General features: G+C 38.7%; 2 protein-coding genes and 1 long non-coding RNA gene across 9 annotated transcripts in view; 2 read left to right on the top strand and 1 right to left on the bottom strand.

Moving 5' to 3' along the window:
• The window catches only part of bahcc1b (BAH domain and coiled-coil containing 1b), a 209,877-nt gene extending 188,316 nt beyond the window's left edge, over positions 1 to 21,561 (bottom strand). For 3 of the 4 annotated variants that reach the window (XM_062056039.1, XM_062056043.1, XM_062056040.1), the window contains exon 1: positions 6,104 to 6,247. The gene's annotated coding sequence lies outside the window, so the exon portion shown is untranslated. Of the gene's footprint in view, positions 1 to 6,103; positions 6,248 to 21,164 lie in introns of those variants that run through there. The other variant, XM_062056041.1, reaches the window with a different exon arrangement.
• On the top strand, positions 2,564 to 3,114 carry LOC133655675 (uncharacterized). The gene is made up of 3 exons (XR_009827026.1): positions 2,564 to 2,649; positions 2,783 to 2,875; positions 3,017 to 3,114. It is a non-coding gene; the product is annotated as an uncharacterized LOC133655675 (long non-coding RNA).
• slc38a10 (solute carrier family 38 member 10) overlaps positions 5,605 to 23,533 on the top strand; it is a 36,423-nt gene continuing 18,494 nt past the window's right edge. For 3 of the 4 annotated variants that reach the window (XM_062056047.1, XM_062056046.1, XM_062056044.1), the window contains exons 1-7: positions 5,605 to 5,844; positions 5,964 to 6,227; positions 12,059 to 12,176; positions 12,440 to 12,485; positions 12,566 to 12,659; positions 12,750 to 12,893; positions 17,017 to 17,141. In XM_062056047.1, the coding sequence (XP_061912031.1) occupies positions 6,138 to 6,227; positions 12,059 to 12,176; positions 12,440 to 12,485; positions 12,566 to 12,659; positions 12,750 to 12,893; positions 17,017 to 17,141 (617 nt within the window). In that variant the 5' untranslated portion in view covers positions 5,605 to 5,844; positions 5,964 to 6,137. Of the gene's footprint in view, positions 5,845 to 5,963; positions 6,228 to 12,058; positions 12,177 to 12,439; positions 12,486 to 12,565; positions 12,660 to 12,749; positions 12,894 to 17,016; positions 17,142 to 17,685; positions 17,811 to 23,533 lie in introns of all 4 variants that reach the window. The other variant, XM_062056045.1, reaches the window with a different exon arrangement.

The raw sequence follows: 23,533 nt of genomic DNA, 5'->3' as shown, positions 1-23,533 counted from the left end.
TTTTAGTTCACTTTTGTGCAGTATATTTGGTTAGCACTTATTTTTCTAATCAGCCTGACCTAATTGATTTATTTTTATTAAGGATCCCCATTAGCTGGTTGCCTCAACAACCCACTAGTCTTCCTGGGGTCCACAATTCAATACAATTACAAGTAAAAGCATATAATTATAACTACACAATACAGAAAAAACAAAAAAATAAAAGCATAACCTAAGCCTAAAAGCATAACCTAAGCCTAAGGTTTATGTGTCAAATAAATATTATTTGTGATTAACACAGTTTCATATTTATTCCACATGGTTGTAAACTGTAAGTAGGTTAGATATAATTATTGACTGAATTATTGTTTTTGTTGTACTTATATGTATGTATTTCTGTAACTTTGTTTTGCTGCCCTCTTGGTCAGGTCACTCTAGGAAAAGAGATTGTAATCTCAATTAGTTTTTACCTGGTTAATTAAAGGATATTGATTGATTGAATGGCATTAAAATCATGACTAAGAATACTAATTCAGTGTTAATATTTGAATAGGCCCCAGGTCCTTCCACGAGGAAGTGTTTTAAATGTAGAAAGAAAATCATAATATGACCCCTTTAAAGATTTTTGGTTTTTGGTTACTGAACACAATACAAATACGAAGGTCCTGGTTTCGATCCCGGGCTCGTGGTCTTTCTGTGTGGAGTTTGCATGTTCTCCCCGTGATTTTGTGAGTTCCCTCCGGGTATTCCAGCTTCCTCCCACCTCCGAAGACATGCACCTGGTTGATTGGCAACACTAAATTGGCCCTAGTGTATGAATGTGAGTGTGAATGTTGTCTGTCTATCTGTGTTGGCCCTGCAATGAGGTGGACTGCAATGAGGTGGACTGCAATGAGGTGGCGATTTGTCCAGGGTGTACCCCGCCTTCCGCCCGAATGCAGTTGAGATAGGCTACGCACCCCCCGCGACACCAAAGGAGAGAAAATAGATGGATGGATAGGTTACTGAACACATTTGTGCATTTTAAATATCAACATATGTGAGATATAATATCTGAATAGCATTTATTCCAAAAGGGACAGCACAACGCAGCTCCCAGGTTAACCCTCCCAACTCAATACTTCTATTTCCTGAGCAAACAAGACAATATAGTCTTCTATCAGGGAGGGCATCAAACCTTTTCAAGTATTAAGAAACTGGAATTGTTGAATGTTTTTTTTCCTGACAGCACCAAAGTATTTTGTTTATTCTCCCTCTCTCACACCATAGCGTCTGCATCCCCCCCTTATTTCCCTTTCCTGAACGGAATCTAAAGACTGGAAAAACAAGATTCATGTATATACATTAGTGCTGTTATGATTTCAAAGCCAATCAGTGGTGGAGAAAGTAGACCAGAAGAAAGAATAGAATAGTTAAAAAAATTCCCTAACAACAAAAAGCACTAACTAATTATCAAAAGTATAGATTCTATGAAAGTGTCTTATGCTTTGTATATTAACTACAGTGACTGTTCAAAACTGATGAAGATTTAACGTTTTAATCATTTGGAGTAGCTCATTCCATTTGTTTACAATCTGGCCAGAGGTCGATGGATACATTTAAATGGGTTACACAATGACAATTGGCAGCAAGAAAGAAAAATAAATACTCAAAACATTTGATGATGTGGAAGAAAAACAGTTAGCTAAATTAAACCAACTGGGAAGTTCAGGAGATAGTGTCTCTGGCAGGGCAGCTCTCAATCCTGACATCTGCATCTCAGGGTATCAGATCAAAACATCCGTCCATCCATTTTCTACCGCTTATTCCTTTTGGGGTCAATTTAAGGCTAAAATATTGGAAGACAAATAAGTAGAAACTCTCTGGTTCGGTTCTAAAAAGGACCATGCAAATAAGACAGGCAGGACTAGACAAGTAGGTATTAAATATATAACAATGGATGGGTGGATGCAGAGCCGGCCCAAGGCATAAGCGTACTAAGCGCTTGCTTAGGGCCCCGCGGCCACCAGGGGGCCCCCAAAAGCAATTAACAAAAAAATTCTCATTTTTATTTTTTGCATGTACGTCTGACTGATGATTTCTAAATGATCAAAGATATATTATTGTACAAAAACACAATTTTAGGTCAACAGAGTGCTGCTGCTGATCTAGGCCTAGTGATTCTTCCTGCCTCTCTTTAAGCTGCCTCTACTGCACCTGTGACGTTTGCCGCCTGCCGTGCAATGCCAGTGCGCACTGGGCATCAAAAGCGCAGATAGAGGCAAAACAATGTCACAAAAAAGGACATATCCTTCAGGTGCAGAAAAAAGGAAGAAGAAAGTGGAAGAGGAGAAAAAAATGCCACGATAAAGGTATGTTTGCATGACTTGGTAATAAAAAGTTTATCAACGAGATTTGTAGCTGTAATTAGCTTTAGCTAGGTGACGTTAGCTAGCTCGCGCGGTGCTAGCAATATGTTTTTAGCATCAGGTTACTAGTGAGATATGTTGTTTGCACAAATTGTTTGCAGCAGAGCACGGTAATTTATGTGAGTAAAATAAACATTCTTTTTTACATCAACTCATAAGTTATGTGAAACTTCCCCAGGAGCATTGTTAAAATACTTTGGAGGCACAGAATCAGCCCAGAGCCAGTCCACATCCTCAGGCTCAACTGTGAGTGATGAATCAGGTGAGGAAAAGACTGTCACCATACAGTATACATTTAATTTCTTAGAATAAACATTACACCTGAAGGGAAATTAATATAGTCAAAGTATCTCATTAATATGTGTGCCTATATGTATGTATGTATTTCATCTTAGGTCCATCTCCATCCTCTACAGTGCTCTCTCACACACCTCCATCCTCTGTGCCCACTGTCCCCTCCATGTCTGAAACCACAGCTGATTTATCTAGTAAGTTAACTGCAAAACACCCTTTATAATTGCTCATTGTACTGCAGAACATTCTGAGATTAATAATTATGTCCAACAGTGCAATTTAATGACCTTATAGGTCCTTTTTTAGTCATTGTCTTTCTTTGGTCACTTCCTCAGCAACTTCCACCACAACGTCCCCTTCACACCATGGACCATCATCAGCTCTGCCAGTTGACCCAGCTGAGTGGCATTCTTTCCTCTCAGATTCAGACAGGACTGAGCAGGTGATCAGAGGACCACTGTCTATCAAGGAGAACTTTTCATTCCCCAAACGGCATGATGGCCGAAGTTTTCATTATCATTATACCTACAGACAGCTAGTCAATGGGGAAAAAGTCAAGCGTAACTGGCTGACTTATTCAAGAAGTAAAGATGCAGTCTATTGCTTTTGCTGCAAATTATTTTCCAAAAAGTCCTTAAAACTGGCAGCCGAGGGACAGCGGGATTGGGTCAACATAGGTGCAATAATAAAGTGAATCAGAATCAGCTTTATTGTCCAGTTATGTTTAACACACATGGAATTTAACTTCAGTAGACTGCGCTCTCTTTGTACAAAGTAAACATTAAATATGAACAATTAACTAAAAATATAAAATAGTAATTAAAGACTAATATGTACAAGACTGATGAGACAAGATGACACTTTTACTGTAAATACAAAGCTTTATCACTTGGACTGTTCAACCCCAGGCCACTCTTGTAGCTGAATGTTTTCTACATTTTAAGATTAAGAACCATATGTGGCACTCTGGACATCATTCGTTCATTCATTAGTATTATTTATGTTCTTAACTGGGCCACCCCCATATCTTTATAAATGACATGTCATTTGTAAAGACATACCAGGCTGACAATAGGATAATGTAAACAACACTGCCAGAGCCGCAATGAGTTTATAGTAGGTGTGTGAATGATCAACAATCAGTATTATTGGCAAAAATAGAGGGCCCCAAAATCAAATTTTGCTTAGGGCCCCATGGAGGCTTGGGCCGGCACTGGGTGGATGGCATTTCATTCCAGCTATTAGAACAGTGGTCCCCAACCACCGGTCCGTGACGCATTTGCTACCGGGCCACACATAGACAATGAATAATTTATAAACGGCTGCATTTTCTCCTAATTAACTTTCATCAGTCCCAACATACACACCAATTAGCTTGTTCATAGATGTATTATAAAACTCCTGACAGGAAGTCGCCATTTGCTAGATTTGTTACATCTTTCTTTCATGGGACAATGCACATTAATAAACATGTAAAGGTGCCAAATCGTAGCCAAAAGCTAGGTTCCATCTGCAGTCCGTGGCAAGTTGATGACCGAAGATCGGGGCAGATCAGGAACAAAGTGACCATAGTAGTTAAAGATGGAGAAGTGCTAAATTGTTGCATATAATAGTTGTGCTGAAGGAAGAAAATGCACATTTCCTTTGGCCTGGTAAATTAAAGTGCACACAGTCCTATTACACAAGTAGTTAGCAATAACACTTGTATTTACGCATGGACAATTGGAGCAAAAAAAGTTAAGAGTGTATTTACATATGAATTATTGCACAAAATATGAACACATAACTTTTAGAAAGGAAATAGACGGGAATCAATTGTAACTAATGGCAAGTATGTGTAGCTTTTTTATATATCCATGCTCTTGTCCTTGAATGTGATGTATCGCCTATAACCCATCAGATACTAAAGCCAAAAAAAAGCCTATTACTAGCAAAAATGAGTACAAAACAAAAAGAAAAGGCCAGGGGCTCCCACTAATTCAACGTTATGGTGAGTTTGTTCATGTATTCATTTTTCATGCACTTATTTGCTATACATGGATTTATCTGCCACACGTGGAAGGCCGGTCCCTGAAAAATAATGCCTACCGGTACATTAAACCGGTCCCTAGTGCAAAAAAAGGTTGGGGACCCGGGACCCCTGCATTATCCAACAACAAGTACATGTCAAACTACTTCCTTAACGTAAATGACCGCCATAACCACAACACCAGGGGGAGCTCCACTAACCATGTTAAACCCAGATTCCGATCTAACAAAGGTCTTAACTCATTCTCTTTTTATGCCACATCAATGTGGAATGTGCTCCCAACAGGTGTAAAAGAAAGGGCATCTCCATCCTCCTTTAAAACCGCAATAAAAGTACACCTCCAGGCAACTTCAACCCTAAACTAACACCCTCCCCAGATTGTAAATAATCAAATGTAAATAATCAAATGTAGATACTTTTTCTTATGCTTTCTGATCTCTCTCTCTCTATGTCCACTACTTGCTGTACATATCCCACCAAGTCAGACCTACACTGTTTCAATGTCCATTTCTCTGTTCTCAATTGTTGATGACTGAAGTGATGATAACAACCAAACCTAACCCCCCTCCACATCCCACACCCCGGATTGTAAATAATTCAACGTATATACTCTGATTATCTTGTGTGATGACTGTATTATGATGATAGTAGATATCTGATAGTATATATCTGTATCATGAATCAATTTAAGTGGACCCCGACTTAAACAAGTTGAAAAACTTATTCGGGTGTTACCATTTAGTGGTCAATTGTACGGAATATGTACTTCACTGTGCAATCTAATTAGTAAGACTAATGGCACCAAATGTGCAACCACTGCATGACCGCTAGGGGGCATCCGCGGTGTTTCCAAGGCACTGAAACCTACAGGCCGTGTTGTCTTTGTACCCTTCCTCGACTACAATCACTTCCTGGTTACGAGCGCAAGGGGGGGAAACAGACAGCTCACATTTGATCGAACGTTGAAAACGGAGTATTTGTTCACCTGTGGATTACGCGCTTTTATATGTATTTATTTTTTTCATGATAATTTAGCCATAAATGACCTGACTGACGAATGACACGACGTCGCCGATGCTTACATAATAAACAGGCGACGCGGCGTTGCGCGTTGTTGAAACTACAAACGAAAAGGTAAAGATGTGACTTCACGCTTTAATACCTTAACTATTTTATATGTCGGGGTACACGTCAGTGTAATAGGAGAAAAACGTATTTTAATGATGTCGTGTGTGTGTGTATTTTCCCCACAGCGCCACGTCACGTATAGGTGAAGGAGTTGTGGAACCCGAGAAATTAGACGAACCCCCGGTTTTGGCCCAGGGATTAGACGGTGACATTTAAACTTTGTAGCACCCCCGTGACTTTTTTTGGCTGTTTTACATTTGCATACCGGGAGGAACGACGAGTCGCTCGACTGTTCAAAGATGACGGCGTCCAACTGGGGTCTCATCATGAACGTGGTGAACAGCATTGTCGGCGTTAGCGTGCTCACCATGCCCTTCTGCTTCAAACAGGTGAGTCACCGGCCGGCGTGCGCGTTCTTGGAGGGCAACGTGCGCGCCGCCGAGACGTCTCAAATTTGAATGTCTAGTTCTAGTTTTTGTCAGTCTGGAATTAAATGCTTCTTTGACAATGCAATAGCTGTAGTTAATATTTTGTATTAATGTATGAGTGGTTTATGTGTTGTGATTTAGATGAGTGAATACCCTGTTGCATATTTACTAACTACAGTGATTAGTACTGTTTGACTTGGCAGAAAGTTAATGAATTATGTTTAAAAACATGTCCCGGGGCTGGTGGAATACATGGCGTTTCACAAGGGTCAAATAATAGGCTTAATTATCAGGACAACAGGTAATGGAAATATGTAGTTTCACTAAATAGTAGAGATGTCCAATAATGGCCTTTTTGCAGATATTCTGAAATTGTCCAACTCTTAATTACAGATTCCAATATCAACCGATACCGATATATACATTCGTGGAATTAACACATATTATGCCTAATTTTGTTGTGATGCCCCACTGGATGCATTAAACAATGTAACATCCATCCATCCATCCATTTTCTACCGCTTATTCCCTTCGGGGTTGCGGGGGGCGCTGGAGCCTATCTCAGCTACAATCGGGCGGAAGGCGGGGCGCCACCTCATCGCAGGGCCAACACAGATAGACAGACAACATTCACACTCACATTCACACACTAGGGCCAATTTAGTGTTGCCAATCAACCTATCCCCAGGTGCATGTCTTTGGAGGTGGGAGGAAGCCGGAGTACCCGGAGGGAACCCACGCAGTCACGGGGAGAACATGCAAACTCCACACAGAAAGATCCCGAGGCCGGGATTGAACTCACGACTACTCAGGACCTTCGTATTGTGAGGCAGATGCACTAACCCCTCTGCCACCGTGCTGCCACAATGTAACATGGTTTTCCAAAATAAATCAACTCAAGTTATGGAAAAAAATGCCAACATGGCATTGCCATATTTATTATTGAAGTCACAAAGTACTTTTTTTTTTTTAACATGCCTTAAAAGAGCAGCTTGGAATTTGGGACATGCTCCCCCTGAGAGAGCATGAGGAGGTTGAGGTGGGCGGGGTTTTTGGTAGGGGGTAGTGGGGGGGGGGGGGTGTATTGTAGCGTCCCGGAAGAGTTAGTGCTGCAAGGGGTTCTGGGTATTTGTTCTGTTGTGTTTATGTTGTGTTACGGTGCGGATGTTCTCCCGAAATGTGTTTGTCATTCTTGTTTGGTGTGGGTTCACAGTGTAGCGCATATTTGTAACAGTGTTAAAGTTGTTTATACGGCAACCCTCAGTGTGACCTGTATGGCTATTGACCAAGTATGCTGGCATTCACTTGTGTGTGTGTGAAAAGCCGTAGGTACTATGTGATTGGACTGGCACGCAAAGGCAGTGCCTTTAAGGTTTATTGGCGCTCTGTACTTCTCCCTACGTCCGTGTACCACTACGTACAGCGGCCAGCTGCGTTTTAAAAAGTAATAAATTTTACTTTTTGAAACCGATACCGATCATTTCCGAACCGATACCAATAATACCCGATATTACATTTTAAAGCATTTATCGGCCGATAATATCGGCAGCCCGATATTATCGGACACCTCTACTAAATAGGCCTAAAAATCAGGAAAACAAATACCTACAAATACAATAATCCCTCTTTTATCGGTGACCGTGGTAAACTAATTTCCGTGAAGTAAGAATTACTGATTATAAATTGAATCATGTGAAATAACACTCACATAGTCCCCTTTTAGTCATACCAAAGACTACAAAAAAATTGGACCCATTGCCTCCCTGCTTGGCACTCAGCATCAAGGGTTGGAATTGGGGGTTAAATCACTAAATGATTCCCGAGCGCGGCCCACACTGCTGCTCACTGCTCCCTCACCCTCCAGGGGGTGAACAAGGGGATGGGTCAAATGCAGAGGACAAATTTCACCACACCCAGTGTGTGTGTGACAATCATTGAAACTGTAACTTTAACTTTAACTTTTACACTTGTTTAATCCAGAGGTTCTTAATCTTTTTAACCTTGGTGTTATCATTAGGTTTAGGTGAGGCTGATTACAAAAATAAATACTAATCAAATATACTGCAAAAGAAGGGACTCATAAAAAGTGTTGAAAAAATATATAGATAGATAGATAGATAGATAGATAGATAGATAGATAGTACTTTATTGATTCCTTCAGGAGAGTTCCCTCAGGAAAATTAAAATGTGTGTATATACACTACCGTTCAAAAGTTTGGGGTCACATTGAAATGTCCTTATTTTTGAAGGAAAAGCACTGTACTTTTCAATGAAGATAACTTTAAACTAGTCTTAACTTTAAAGAAATACACTCTATACATTGCTAATGTGGTAAATGACTATTCTAGCTGCAAATGTCTGGTTTTTGGTGCAATATCTACATAGGTGTATAGAGGCCCATTTCCAGCAACTATCACTCCAGTGTTCTAATGGTACAATGTGTTTGCTCATTGGCTCAGAAGGCTAATTGATGATTAGAAAACCCTTGTGCAATCATGTTCACACATCTGAAAACAGTTTAGCTCGTTACATAAGCTACAAAACTGACCTTCCTTTGAGCAGATTGAGTTTTTGGAGCATCACATTTGTGGGGTCAATTAAACGCTCAAAATGGCCAGAAAAAGAGAACTTTCATCTGAAACTCGACAGTGTATTCTTGTTCTTAGAAATTTAGGCTATTCCACAAAATTGTTTGGGTGACCCCAAACTTTTGAACGGTAGTGTATGTTTGTGTGTGTGTCTTACATGAACTGTCAATAAAATGTAAGTATACATGCAAATGAAAATACAGCTTTGTCACTTTGGTCATAATTGCTGCGCTCAAGAAACTTCTCTGACTTTAGCGCTATACTTCTTCTGTTTGTAGATGATCAATACTGCTACAAGTGGCGGTACAGCGTATTACAACAGAGTATCGCTGCAGCCTATACGGAACACAGCTGAAAGATATATATTTTTGGTGGCCCTTAAGGGGGAGCTGGTTTAATCTAATATACTGCAGTAGTGTTGCTTGAGGCAGAACCAATCAGTGGCCACGATACTGAACAAAGTGCTCTGATTGTCTGTTCTCATCCAGTGGCCAATACTACTGTAGTATTGCTATTTTTAGTTCATTTAACCATTTTATGCTTGAAAAATGCTTGTTTAAGGCCAACAATACATATTGTATGTTTAGAAAAATGGTAATATAGTGAAGCCACAAATTCCGAAGCGTGATCTGATGAGGGATTGCAACGTAACCCTGTTAAGAACCACCAGCACTTTGTGCTGCAACTTGCCTGTGCATTAAAAGTGCTATATAGATAAAGTTTGATTGATTGACCATCTATTATGTTTGACAAGTGCAGGTTACAGTATAAATTAGGGGTGCACAGATCAATTCGAATAATGATAGCATTGATACTAAATCAATATTGGATGATTGGATCAATACTACTGAGGTAAGTCTGTATTTACTTAGTTTTTGTTGTGTGGTTTATATTGTTATGTTAGTGTAGTTGTTACATTGTTTACAAACAAAAATGTACCCCAGGGAATAAGTTATTTGATACAAGAGGGCTTTTTGTGTAAAAACGAAACAAAGTATTCGAAGAATGGTCTTAGTAGTGTTTACTTTAAGCACTTTTAACTACCTGAACTTAAGCATCAAGGCTACATTTCGGCCAACACACTTTAAATACACTACTGTGGGATGTCTGTGACTTGAACAATAGTACAATGTGGGACCTTAAAGTGTGTTTCTGTCTTTGAATCTCAATTATATTTAATCTTTGCACCGTGCGTCCATGAGTGTATATTTGCCTAATAAAGTACCAAGTTTAGCCTGTCAACATTGTAATCAGTGGAGGATTTCTTAAACATAAACAACATAGGGCAGACAGTGAACACCAACAGGATATTTTTAACTCGTAATGTAAGTCATCTTTCAATTGTTGATCGATTGAGCACAGAAAATGAACAAATGTGTTCAAAATTGCTATGAAACGGAAAAGGGGTCAGATTGAAAAAGTTCTGATTCCTCTTACTCTTTTTTTTGGACATGTTGTAATGAGAAACTGTAAATATGTTATGTACCATATTGTCACTATATCAGGCATGTGATTTTCCCGTCTATAGTCGGAAATCCGGAGAGTCGGAGAAGAGAAGAGGGAATATTCAAGCGGGCGATTTATATATTAAAAAACCAGTGGAAGATGGCGAAGGGGTTCTCTTCCTTAGATTTTTCTTTTAGTTATGTAGACGACGTCCAGGAAACCCACAATGCGTCTGCTTGGCCACATTTGGACAAATGTATGAATCTGGATAGAACAATGCCCAACACATTCATTTTAGTTGTTTACTATGTAAGCCCAAATCAAAACTGCTCTCGCCATGGAAGACGTAGAATACACATTTAAGAACACACATGATTGTGGCAGACATGTGATGACTTTTGCTAAATGCTAGAACAAGACAGTAGCTGACATTTTGTTCATTATTTCTACTCTCTATATTTTGACATTGTTTAATCATTTTGAAACATAAACAACATGACTGCAATATATTTGTTATTTAATGCTATAAATCACAAATGGCTATTCAGATAAAGGAAGTTAGGTAATATAATAAACACTGTTTGTACTCTTTATGATTTTTGCATTTGGAGCAGTTAGAAATGGAGAGGGAGTCGAAGAGACAGAAATTGGCTATAAAATCCAAGGCAGAATCCACTAAAGCAAAAACAAAAAGAAAAATACAAGCTGCTCAGAAATTTGCCTGGAACGCTCATGTCAGAGCCCATCCATCCATCCATTTTCTACCGCTTGTCCCATTTGGGGTCGCGGGGGTGCTGCAGCCTATCTCAGCTGCATTCGGACGGAAGGCGGGGTACACCCTGGACAAGTCGCCACCTCATCGCAGGGCCAACACAGAGAGACCGACAACATTCACACTCACATTCACACACTAGGGTTAATTGTCAGAGCCATCAAAGCAAAAATGCCAAAGTAATGTGTGAATGAACCAAAGTAATGTGTAAATAACTAGATGAACCATCTGTGGCTGTGAAGTGAACACTAGTAAGGTTGTATATACTGTATAGAGTAGGCTAACCCATTTCCTGTGGATGTGAACACAATTTGTAATTACTGTAGTGACTAAATAACATAGTGACTGAAACAGACAGTGATTCATTTGGATGAATGGGGTATGTATGTGTTTATGTAAACTCTGTTGATAATTTTTCAATTCTTTAAACACTAAAACATCTTTAAATGGTGCTTTTTTGCAAATTTTTGCATGTTCAATTGCTGAGAAACCAGGAACTTCGGGGGGTTGCCCCCTTTGTACACCCCAGACCTCTGGTTTATTTTCAGTCTTTTTCATTAAGTTCAAATCACATGCCTGCTATATGCATGTTCGAAATAAACTAATGCCATAACCAAAATCTGAAAGGCCACAGAAACAGGTTTTGATCAAAAGCCAACATCTACTAAACAAACAGTCCATGTGGAAAACAGAGCAAAAGGAACGGTGCAAATTGTCATTTAAAGTAAGGGAGTAGTTGGTCTTAATTTCCTGCCTCATTGCTTCTCTGTTGTGTGTGAGTAGAAGAGTAAAATGCAAGTTCCATGGAGAACATAAAAAGGTAAATGTAATGGCAATGATATGTCGCTGTATTGCAGGCTTATGTATTTTCTATTACAGGTGGCTAATATACATATATAGTATATCATCAGGAATGTCATTTACTCCATAAAATATTTCAAGATTGATGCATCCTTGTTCTCTAACTTGTCCTCTGTTTTTTTCAGTGTGGGATCGTGCTGGGAACTCTCTTGTTGTTCCTTTGCTCCTGGATGACCCACAAGTCGTGCATGTTTCTGGTTCACACCGCTAGCAACACCAAACGAAGAACCTACGCTGGCTTGGGTGAGATACTTTCTTAAAAAAAAGACTAGGTGACTTCACAGACAATAAGGATAATGTATAGTTGCTAAAAACCATGGTAACATCAGCAAATGTATGCAATTAGATGTTTAGGCTGTTTAGTGCACACAGTGAAACTCTAGTGTGTGTTTTAGTGCAACGCTTGCTTTGTTTTGACGACTGTTATCAAAACAGATATTTTTAAACATGTTACTTTGCACACTCAATCACAGTTCACACGCTAACAGTCATTCCTGTCTTTGCAGCTTTCCACGCTTATGGCAAACCTGGAAAAACTCTGGTGGAAACCAGGCACGTGTCAATATGTACACCCAATCTATAATATTTACCCACAATGATGCTATTTATCATGTGCCTCACTGTCATTGCAGTATGATTGGGTTGATGTTGGGAACCTGTATTGCCTTCTATGTGGTCATTGCGGATTTGGGCTCAAATTTCTTTGCTACGCTGTTGGGTTTGCAGGTCAGAGACCTCTTTTTATAAACATCTCCGCACCAGAATTGAGGTAAAACAAGAAGTTCATTAATAAATCCCTATTATTTGTTTTTAAAGGTGACTGGCAGTTTTCGTGTGATCCTGCTGATCGCCGTGTCTTTGTTCATCGTCCTTCCTCTGAGCCTGCAGAGGAACATGATGTCCTCCATTCAGTCCTTCTCGGCCATGGCGCTCATCTTCTACACATTTTTCATGTTTACGGTGAGTCGACTACTCCCTCTGAGTCTCAACTACTATTATTGAAAATTATTTACATATAATCTATTGTATTTATTTTGTCCAGCATGAACAAAATAATTTAGGTACCCACAAATTATAATATTACATGCATTTTACAGTTAATTCCATGTTTTTTTTGGAAAGATTTAAGCCGTTTATATTAATTATTACAGCTATTTTATCAGCGTTTGAGGCCGTAATATTCATTTTTAAACAGAATCTGTTTTTTTCTCCCTGTTGCTCTGACTCACGATACATTTCTTACTAAGCTCAACCAATATGATTGTCTTAAGTAATATTTAGTACAGTTTTATCAAATTACATTTTCATCAAAATAATCACAAATTAATGTATTGTGATTAATCACCATTGGCAACTATATCTTAAAATATGCCCATTTTCATTGTACTGTATGAACAGAAAAATAAATGACATGACAGGTTTAGTTATATTTAGTTTAGTTTATATTAAACATACTGCCAATTTAATAACAGTTCTAAATAGAATGAAAATGCAAACTAAGCTAAAATATGACACACCATATTTGTCTCTTTACAATGTCTCTTGCATTTATTTGCAAGAGACATTGTAAATAGGCTGGAGTTACAGGTTTTAAGGATAGTATTTTAATTTTCAAACATAGTAAAGTAAGAATAGTAAAACTAAAAGATACTGTAGCACACTTTTATCTTATATACTGTATTTAAATTGGACCTTGTTCGCCATTACATGAATACATTTTTGAAGTTGCTGTTAGTCTGAACTGCACTAAAACAAAATTATTATTGCATGATTTCAGTTAAAAAATTCTCAAAAGGGCGAGATGTGTTCCTGGAGAAGGGATTAACTAGTGTAAAGTGTGTATAGATGGGTGTGTCCAAGTTAAAGAGCACGGCAGTTTTTTTCCCTTTGGCGGTGCAAACTGTTCTGCAACAACATGACATTATTCGTAAAACAATTGTAAGTGACACCATCCATCTAATTTTGCACACAAACAGTATCATGAAATCAAAGCTACAATAAGCATTTAGCAAACAATCTCCATACGAGGCTTATTATTGAAATACTCCGACATAACAGCTTAGATAGCATGTGACGCTATAGCATTATTTAGCTTAAGGTTATGCACCAAACAAACTTGCACACTATCTCTCATCACAAATGTAATAACGTCACAAAACAGCTCTTGGGAAATATACACATCTATCTGTGGCAGCATGGAAGAAAGTTACGCATAAGCGTCAATATGCCATCGTCGTATATTCTGTATAATTGGCGACCCCGAGAGAAACAAGCTGTAGAAAATGGATGGATGGATGGCTATATGACTTTTTTTTTTTAAATGGCTAAAAAAAATATACATATATTTAAAGACAAATATGTGTTATTAGTTATTAGCATTAACATATATTTTTCTAGTAACATTTTATTGTTGTATGTATTTAAAAATGTTTTATTTTATTGCTACAACATAAGACCGGCTGCACTTTGTACACCCCTTGTTTATTTTAATATAATATACTGCCCTCCTTGAAAGTTGGAATTTAGTTGGGCAGATAGTTTAACAGTCCTTCAGATTAAAGATGAAAACACTTCCAACTTGAGGTTGTTTATTGATAGTCTTCACAATGAAGTTGATGTAAAACTAAGCACACAAAGGGAAGTATATGAATATACACATCAAGTACACGTACATGTAAAAATCATGTTAAATCGACAATACAGCTTGGTATAAACTGAAAAAAGCAATGCAACATACAGGATAAACGTTTGCTCTAATGCCGCTAGCTTAAAGCTATCATGCAATGGACAAGCTCATTGACACGCTAACGATAATTAGCTTTGCATTAGTTTTAAACTTGTACAAACGTTTAGGAGATGAGATTTTAATGTAACAAAATAGACATAAAACAACACCTTTTTACTTTCAGGCATATAGTCTCCAAACTCTGGTGAAACAAATTTTGACCATAAACTTTGTTCAACTGGGGAAGTCTACTGTTCTCTGCGCTGACATACTGACTAGCTACAGACTTGTCCCCCTCGGGGTCGCGGGAGGTGCAGGAGCCTATCCCAGCTCTGTTGCTCAAATCTCAAACTGTAATTTTAAAACACATAGGGCCTGATCTACTAAAGCTTTGCCTGTACTAAAGCATGTGCAAACATGATAGCACACGCAAAGCTGATCTACTAAACATGTGCAAAGTAAATTGCGTCTGTTAAGTGAGTAGAATAAGGCGTGCAATCCATTTTGTGTCTCTGTCTTCATTACAATGCAAAATATATGACGATCATCAAACCGCCCACAATACTGGCAGGTGGAAATGCAAATATATTATACAGCACCCGCAACGTGATTCATCAACACTCCTCACCGTTTTTTATGGAGCACTAATTAATGCTTTGTTTTGCACGCTTGAAAAGGACGCACAAACTGACACAGCTGTGAGAGAAGAGTATTCGTGTTGCAAAAACACACAATGGACAGAGAATCTTCTGTCTTACGTGTATCTTTCAACATTTTTAGATAGTCAGAAATAAAAAAAAAATATTAGACTCATCGTTTACTCAGCAACATCCTTTTATAATTTACTAACTGCTATATGACTTAAGAGGCTGATCAAAACAAATTAAATTGATGCATTTTGGCATCATTTAATATTTTTTTTATGATGTTAATTTTTTCACATAGACTATATCTTATCCTATATAATAAAATCTTCTTGAAGTATGCATTTTTTGCATCTTGAGTAAAAGCAGTCTCCTGCTTGTTTGAAAACACAGCAAAATGCCACAGGTAGGAACATGATAAGATGATTGTAGAGTAAATCAGAGTGTCTCTGTGGTTATGTCCCATATAGTACATGCAAAATCCCCATTTAAACAAGACGGTCTGCACCACTTTCCAATTGCACACGCAGTCTTAGTACATGATTTTTAGCGTGAGGTATTTGGATCTAAGTAAATCAGGCCCATAATGTAGTCAATGTTTTGTGGAACGTGATTCAAATGTATTACCTCGAAAGTGTTTACCTTCCTTAATTGCAAAATATACAGTACAGGCCAAAAGTTTGGACACACCTTCTCATTCAATGCATTTTCTTTATTTTCATGACTATTTACATTGTAGATTGTCACTGAAGGCATCAAAACTATGAATGAACACGTGGAGTTATGTACTTTAACAAAAGAAGGTGAAATAACTGAAAACATGTTTTATATTCAAGTTTCTTCTAAATAGCCACCCTTTGCTCTAATTACTTTTTCGCACACTCTTGGCATTCTCTCGATGAGCTTCAAGAGGTAGTCACCTGAAATGGTTTTCACTTCACAGGTGTGCTTAAAGCTCAACTAGAGAATGCCAAGAGTGTGCAAAGCAGTAATCAGAGCAAATGGTGGCTATTATGAAGAAACTAGAATATAAAACATGTTTTTAGTTATTTCACCTTTTTTTGTTGAGTACATAACTCCACATGTGTTCATTCATAGTTTTGATGCCTTCGGTGACAATCTAGAATGTACATAGTCATGAAAATAAAGAAAACGCGTTGGTTGAGGAGAAGGTGTGTCCAAGCTTTTGGCCTATACTGTATATAAAAACAAAAAAAATTGCTGTCCTTTTTAATTACCTAAAGACAGATGCGCTCCCCTGAGATTTATACATTTAAAAATGCAATTTTGTCCACTCAAGATCATTAAATGCCGCAAGTATAAAGTGAATAGAGAGTAAATGTTTAAATCATTAACGTCTTGCCTTTTTATTGCATTAAATATTTAAGTTTTTTTTTTCTTAGGCAAGCAATCATTTCCAGCCTCTTTTAATTTACCTTGTGTGTTTTATATTCATATCTCATGCTTCCACAGGCTGCATAGTACAGTAACTCTTGTCCATGAATTCTCTGGCATGTCAGCAACCTGGAGGAGTTAGTTATACAGCAGATGCAGGCCCACAACAGCCTGGTCTATTCCAGAACCCCTGAACGCTCTAACAGTCACAAATCTTCCTTTTACCCCTCTTTTTTTTTTTTACCTCTGTGTGCCGTTTTTCCCTCATATTCTTCAACTCTCCTCTCTTTCGCCGCTCTCTCTGCTGCTCATGCTGTAGATAGTGTTGTCGTCCCTGCGCTACGGCATAGTCTCGGGTTCCTGGGTGGAACAGGTTCACCTGTGGCGCACGAAGGGCGTCATTCAGTGCCTGCCCATTATTGCCACAACCTTCTGCTGTCACCCGTAAGTAAACCCGCAGGAGAGATCCAGCCCTAGTGTCTTTACACCACCAGTTGAAGGGCAGTGGAGGAGGTGCCAATTTTGGAGCGTGAACGTCATTACCCTGCAAAACATCCTCTCAGAATGCTCCAACATCCCACAAGTTTGAATTCATTTTCTCCTTTAATTTGGCTTTTTTGTCTGAGTCGTGTCACTCTTATGTGTGTGCGTGTGTGTGTGTGTGGTTGAAAGGCTTAAAGCTCAAGTGAAGTTGTCAGTTTTCAACCCCTTCCTGTTAGCTTTAGGATGAGCAGTCTGCATGTTGGATGCTGTTTCATAGATGAACCTTTCACTTCCTTTCTCTTTTTTTTTGGTGTTTTATTGTTACTTCACTGTCATGCAAGTTTTGCAGGTTTACATACAGCATGGGGTTTCCATGTCCTCATCCTTTCTGCTTCTCTTGTCATTCATGAGTTATCCACATGCATGGGATTCCCCCCTTTTGTTCTCTTCCTCCTGTCCCTATTTGGTTTGCGCTGTAACCCCAACACCCACTCCTTCCTCTTAGATGGTGCTGTCCTCATTCAAACATGGGCTGCTCAGCGGCTGGTGGCTAGGGCAGGTCAATGTGGTGCGCTGGGAGGGGGTGTTTCGCTGTCTCCCCATCTGTGGGATGGCCTTCGCCTGTCAGTCGTAAGTACCCCTCCCGCACAAGACCGTACTGTTAAAAGCAAAACGTCTCACAAACTCAATGGCAGAGACATTTGACTGTCGTCCATATGCTGGATGGATGGTCACACTTTGGCTAATCCCTGCAGGGATTTTTTATACTTATTACTGCATTTTATCCTAATAATGCATGACTCATTGCATGATTCCTCAATGCCACAGTGCATAGTTTGAATGAGAAACTATTTCTTTTTGGACGTTTAGAGTGGAAATGACTGCTAAAGGATGTTAATTCTGCTAACATGCTTCTCACACTCAACCGTTAATCAAAGCCAATACAGTCGGACCTCCAAAGTTGGACAATATACATTTTGTCATGCTGGTGAATTTCAAGACAATATTTCCCATATGAAATACTGAGCGTACCTAAATATAAGCCACATTTTATAGGGATGTGCGGATTGATCGTTCAGACGATTTTATAGAAAACGTATGTGATAGCCATTGCCGATTATGCCTAATATTGTATTTATTTGAAGGCCCCCGGCTTACGAACTAATTGTGTATATCCATATACAGTGTGGAGCTGCTCCCCTAAGTTACCAATAAACACCTCCATTTTGGCAAATTTACCGCATTTCTTAATATATTTAAGTATAATTATCAACTATTAGAATGACGCTAAACATGGTACACACCAAGAGAAAGCAGGAGCAGGCATTATAATAGCTAAGCTAACCGCTAAGCTAGCTTTAAGCAACACAAATAAATATAGGATTACTTAACAGAGTTTAAGAAGTTGTAATTGTGTTGCAGCAGAAAGTAAGCAGTTATTTGCTGAAAATTAACTCGTAGATTAACGAGAGTATAAAGAATAGATAATGTAACAACTGTTAGTGTCAGCATTGTCACAGTCAGTGCATGACACAAAAGAAGACGTTATATAGATTAGTGGTGTCAACACCAAAGGTAATCAGATCGATACAAGAATGATTAGATCGATATTTTTATTTTCTCTAAATCATTTTTTTTTTATGTTTTGTTTTTGTTACCAGGAGGACTTTGAGGGCAAAACTCATTCAAATGAGTAATATAATAGATAGTTGTTTTTGATGTTGTTTAGTTATTGTCTACTATTGACTTTGTTTTGCTCAAACAATTGTATGTAGCAAAAGAGAAAATAAGGAACTAGTTTCAATATTGTGCTTATATTGTTAAACTGTCAATCACTCACCATAAATACATTGAAAAATGTACAGATAGTACATGTGATTGGTATTGGTCTATGCTGATCCCGCTCATGGATGATCGGAACATCCCTAAAATTGAATTTTGTACATATATTTGCCTCACAAGTCTATAAGCGGCAGGTCTACACAATAAAACATTAAATATATACACAGGCGCTTGTGTTCATTCACAAATTTAACAAAAGACTGTGCCTGTAACACGCCATACAGTAACCTACCGGAGAACTCATTAAGCACGGTCTTTGTCCATTTCCCCCTTTCGGCGCCTGTAAGTGATTGTCGATTTCCGTTCCGTGCGGCGAATGTTTCATTTTTCAATGGCTGGGTAGATCGTCTTCAGCTTTGAGGCTGCATTTGTGTGCATTTCGTCGTTTCTTGATCCATGACGAGGGTGAGTCCATAACACGATAAATAACTAATTGAATAATTGTGCAAGTGCGTTTGATTTAATGTGAACAATTTTCATTGGTCCACTGTGACCCATTTGGCATTTTCATTGATCTGATGTGACAACGCTAAAAATGTATTGGCAGCGTGTGAAGCTTGTGAACCCTAAAAATCCCATGAATTGGCCACAGCATTATATAAAGCGCAGGGTTCAAAACGTGGAAAAAAAGTAGTGGCTTATATTCCAGGAATTAGGGTAAAGTAAAATGTAAAGTATCAAAGGGGTCATGTTTTGATTTTTTTCAATATTTAAAACACTTCCTAATGGTGGGTCTTTGGTCAAAAGTTTGCATATACAGTATTATGCTTTACAGACCTTTTTCAAGCCGCTTTCTGACGGTCTCTTCAGGGTGCGCCGTTTTATTTATTTATTATTTTGTTATTAATTATGTGCCTCTACTTCGACTGCATATTCTCCCCGCCACCTTCATTGTAGTTTTTAGCGCTTCTGTAGCGAGTCTACTGACAGATTAAGTTTGAACTATACGCTACTTTTTATTAGAAATGGCGACAGCGAAAGATGCATGTGCACGTACGAGCCAGTCTGCCCCACAACAATATGATAGCAAAAAAGAAATAACTTAATGACTACAGCGCGGACTACAATGGCAAATTTGCGCAAAGCACTTTGGGTAAATTTCTATCATATATGGAAATAGCTACTGTCATCACAATTGGGAAAAATGCTACCAATGGGGCAAAGTCCAAACGTTGGAGGAAGTATGAAAGAAGGCAAGATAGTTTTTATAAATATCTCCACAATGCCTCCGTGTGTGATTTTAAAAGTTATGGACTTATGCAGATGCCAAATGCACAAAAACAGGCACCTTATGGTTTTGCATAATAGGTCCCTTTTAAGTAAAATTTATTGTTTAAGCCTCAAACAAAATGCAGTCTTCATTAACTGGAGATAATGGAAAGGTTTTAAGTAATATTTAAATAACGTGAACCCGGAAAAGCCATAAATTAGCCACAGCTATGTATTAAGCGCGGGGTTCAAAGCGTGGAAAAAAAGTAGCGACTTATAGTCTGCAAATAGGGTAAGGTAAAATGTAAAGTATTAAGTAAAAGTAATTGTTTCAGCATCAAACATCAAAGTATTTATTATCTGGAGAAAATTTACATTTTTAAGCAACATTTTAACCAAGTGTCAAACAAATCTTACAATCATTTACATGATAGTCATAATACTTTTAGCTACATACTATTTGAGTTAGCATCTTCTTAAAATAAATATTTATGTGTTACTTGTGCTACTCTTATGTTCAATTTCCTGCTCTATGGTTATCATTACAATTTTCTTCTTTGCCATAACTAGTATTAGAAAAAAAACATTAAAAAAAGTAACACAAAGTCGTGTAGAGTTAACCCTTTAAATTCTCACTGAGTTTAAAGTCTGGTATGACAACACTAGGTTAGGGTTTTGTTTGATGTCTTTGAAGTTTTTGTTAGAAACGAAAATTGTACGACTTTGTTGAGTTTCACTGTATAAGTCCGCTAATGTAGACAGTATTTCACAATATAGAATTTATGTTAGGCAATACATTCTACCTGGGTTTCGCACCAATCTTTTTCTTCACTTTTCTTGTCACAACATCACAAACATCATCACATGTCAATTTTAACAGCTTTCATCCAAACCTTCTCCACTCTTTCCTATATATGCTCACTTGCTTTTTACCTTCGTCTTTTTGTCTTTGGTCCTCACGTTGGGTTAGTGGCGATCATGCTTTAATAGGATGTCCAAATTTGTATGTGTGAGGTCGGCAGGAGCCAGACGTCCGTGTGGTATATGGGCTTGTTTGTGTGTGAGTGAGAGAGGATGAGGTAAGTGACAGCAGGGGGTGACTGTAGGACTGGGACAGGAACACAAATTTCTAAAATGGTGTGTGCACACTTCGCAAGAAAGCCTGCCCGTGTGTCTGAATGCTCATGCGTCCCAGGGCGCCACGTCCCAGTAGTACCGCCGAGTGATACTTGGCAGGATGATATGTTGGCGTGTTGTCAGGGCCGAGCGAGGCAGGAGCTCCCTCTGTTAGGTGGTGGGCTGGTTGAAGCCAAACCACTAATCATCATGCTGGACTTGGGCCCGCCTACAAACACAATGCATTCACATGATGATTAAATAGCTCTCAGCACATTGGAGTTTTATTACATTCATGAAACGTGTTTATTCGCAGTTACATCATTACTTAACATTGCCATTATGACGGGATGGGAGCTGGTCCAGTTGTTTTTCTGGCTGAAGGCTTGAATACTAACGTGCAGTCAAATACATTATTTGGACAAATGTATTGGGACACCTGGCTTTTACACAAACAGGAAAATGTATTGATTAGTTCTCTCTTCAAAGCTAAAACCTATCAATCAATCTATCTATATCCTAGTTAATCCCAATAGTGTTTCTTTCACATCTCATCCAAGTGGTCCTTTATGGAAACTGCAGAACTGTCAAAACTGTTCCACAATGTTGGAAGCATAGTGTCACGATCGGCTTTCGCCGAGAAGAAATAATAACAAAAAGAGCCACAGGAACAAGGAGCGTGAGTGGAGCCAGAGCAGAGGAGATGAACACGCCTGGAAGGGTGAACCATCAGTAATCTACTGGCACCGTGTGCATGAACTGGAGAGCTTGAGTAGTCAGGAAAAAAATAGGTATCAGGTGTGTGCGAAGGTGACTTGCCCTGTGACCCGAAAACCAGGCACTGCAACAAAGAGCAGACAGGCGGGAGTTGATGTAACTGAGAGGCGCACGTCACCCTGAAAGGTGCCAGAAGACTTCGGGGAAAGTGCTGCAGTTTTTAAAAATACATTTATATATGTTTAAAGTAGTGCTGTCAAACGATGACATTTTAAAATCAAATTAATCACACTGGTATTTTTTACAACTTTTATTTAACCAGTTAAGAAACCCATTGAGATCAAGATCTCTTTCACAAGGGTGACCTGGCCAAGAGATCAACAGCACATGTCACAGAGCAGTTTCAGAAAAGTAATACGTTAAGACATTTTAAAATGCACAAAAGAAAACTTTAAAACAATAAAGACTTACACCTTTTAAAAACAGGCACTGTGCAAACGTCTCTCGCTGTCTTTTAATGAATCTCGAATAATCGCAGTAAATTACTAAAGTGTATCATTGAAATTGACTTACAAAAAAAAAATGTTTTGACACAAATGCGATTTCATTGACAGAATGTCAGACAGCAGAGGTGCCTGAATTCAGCCGGGATGTATGTACTGTATGTATGTAGGTGTATGCGTGTGTGTGTGTGTGTGCGTGCCCCAGCTAGATAATGTTACCTAAAGTCAGGATCGTTGTGCCTGAGCTGTGTTTTATTGTTTAAAGTCATAGTTTAAGGACTTTGTTTAAGTACTTTACAGTAAATAAAAACAGTGGTCTGCAGTGCACTCTCGAGTGACCATTAGATGCCTTATATCTCCAATTGCAATATGCCCTTTTATTTATTAACTTCAGCATTGAGATTTAATGGTTTGTGGATTAAACAGGAAGCAGGCATACAGGACAGTTCTTGGTCATAAACTAGAGTGTGTAAAAGTGAGGCAGGATAAGAAGAGAGGAGACGGTGAAAGTTATGGCCGTTTGCTGATCTTTCTTTTTGTATATGCGCTGGGGAGGAGGGGGGGGGGGGTGAGGCCAGGTTTATAATGCTTTAAATCCTGCCAGGAATGGGTGTTAAATATTAGCCTGTAAATCCACTTGTTAATGTAGCCACACCCTCCAACAATTTCTTATAGTGGAGAGTGACAGTGAAAAATAAGACAGACAAATTATAAACGAGCAGACATCTCAGACAGCCTTGACTATTGTCACCCCCTTCTGTCACAAACACACATTATACAACACCCCCTCTACTGCCTTTACATCATTTCCATCTATTGCAAATTGTAACCGCCTTTTTGTATTTGCTTTATTAAAAATAATGTGCGCATACATTGCTAATATTAACATAACGTGTATTGTGACTTTGTGCACTGAGCCACCTGTGGGTAATGTGCTGCAGACATGTGCCTATCTGATGTATAAAA

Source organism: Entelurus aequoreus, linkage group LG08, assembly GCF_033978785.1.
Source record: "Entelurus aequoreus isolate RoL-2023_Sb linkage group LG08, RoL_Eaeq_v1.1, whole genome shotgun sequence".
In the NCBI taxonomy this organism is placed as follows: Eukaryota; Metazoa; Chordata; class Actinopteri; order Syngnathiformes; family Syngnathidae; genus Entelurus; species Entelurus aequoreus.
Note: the sequence above shows the minus strand (reverse complement) of the source record. Positions and strands in the feature narration are given on the sequence as shown.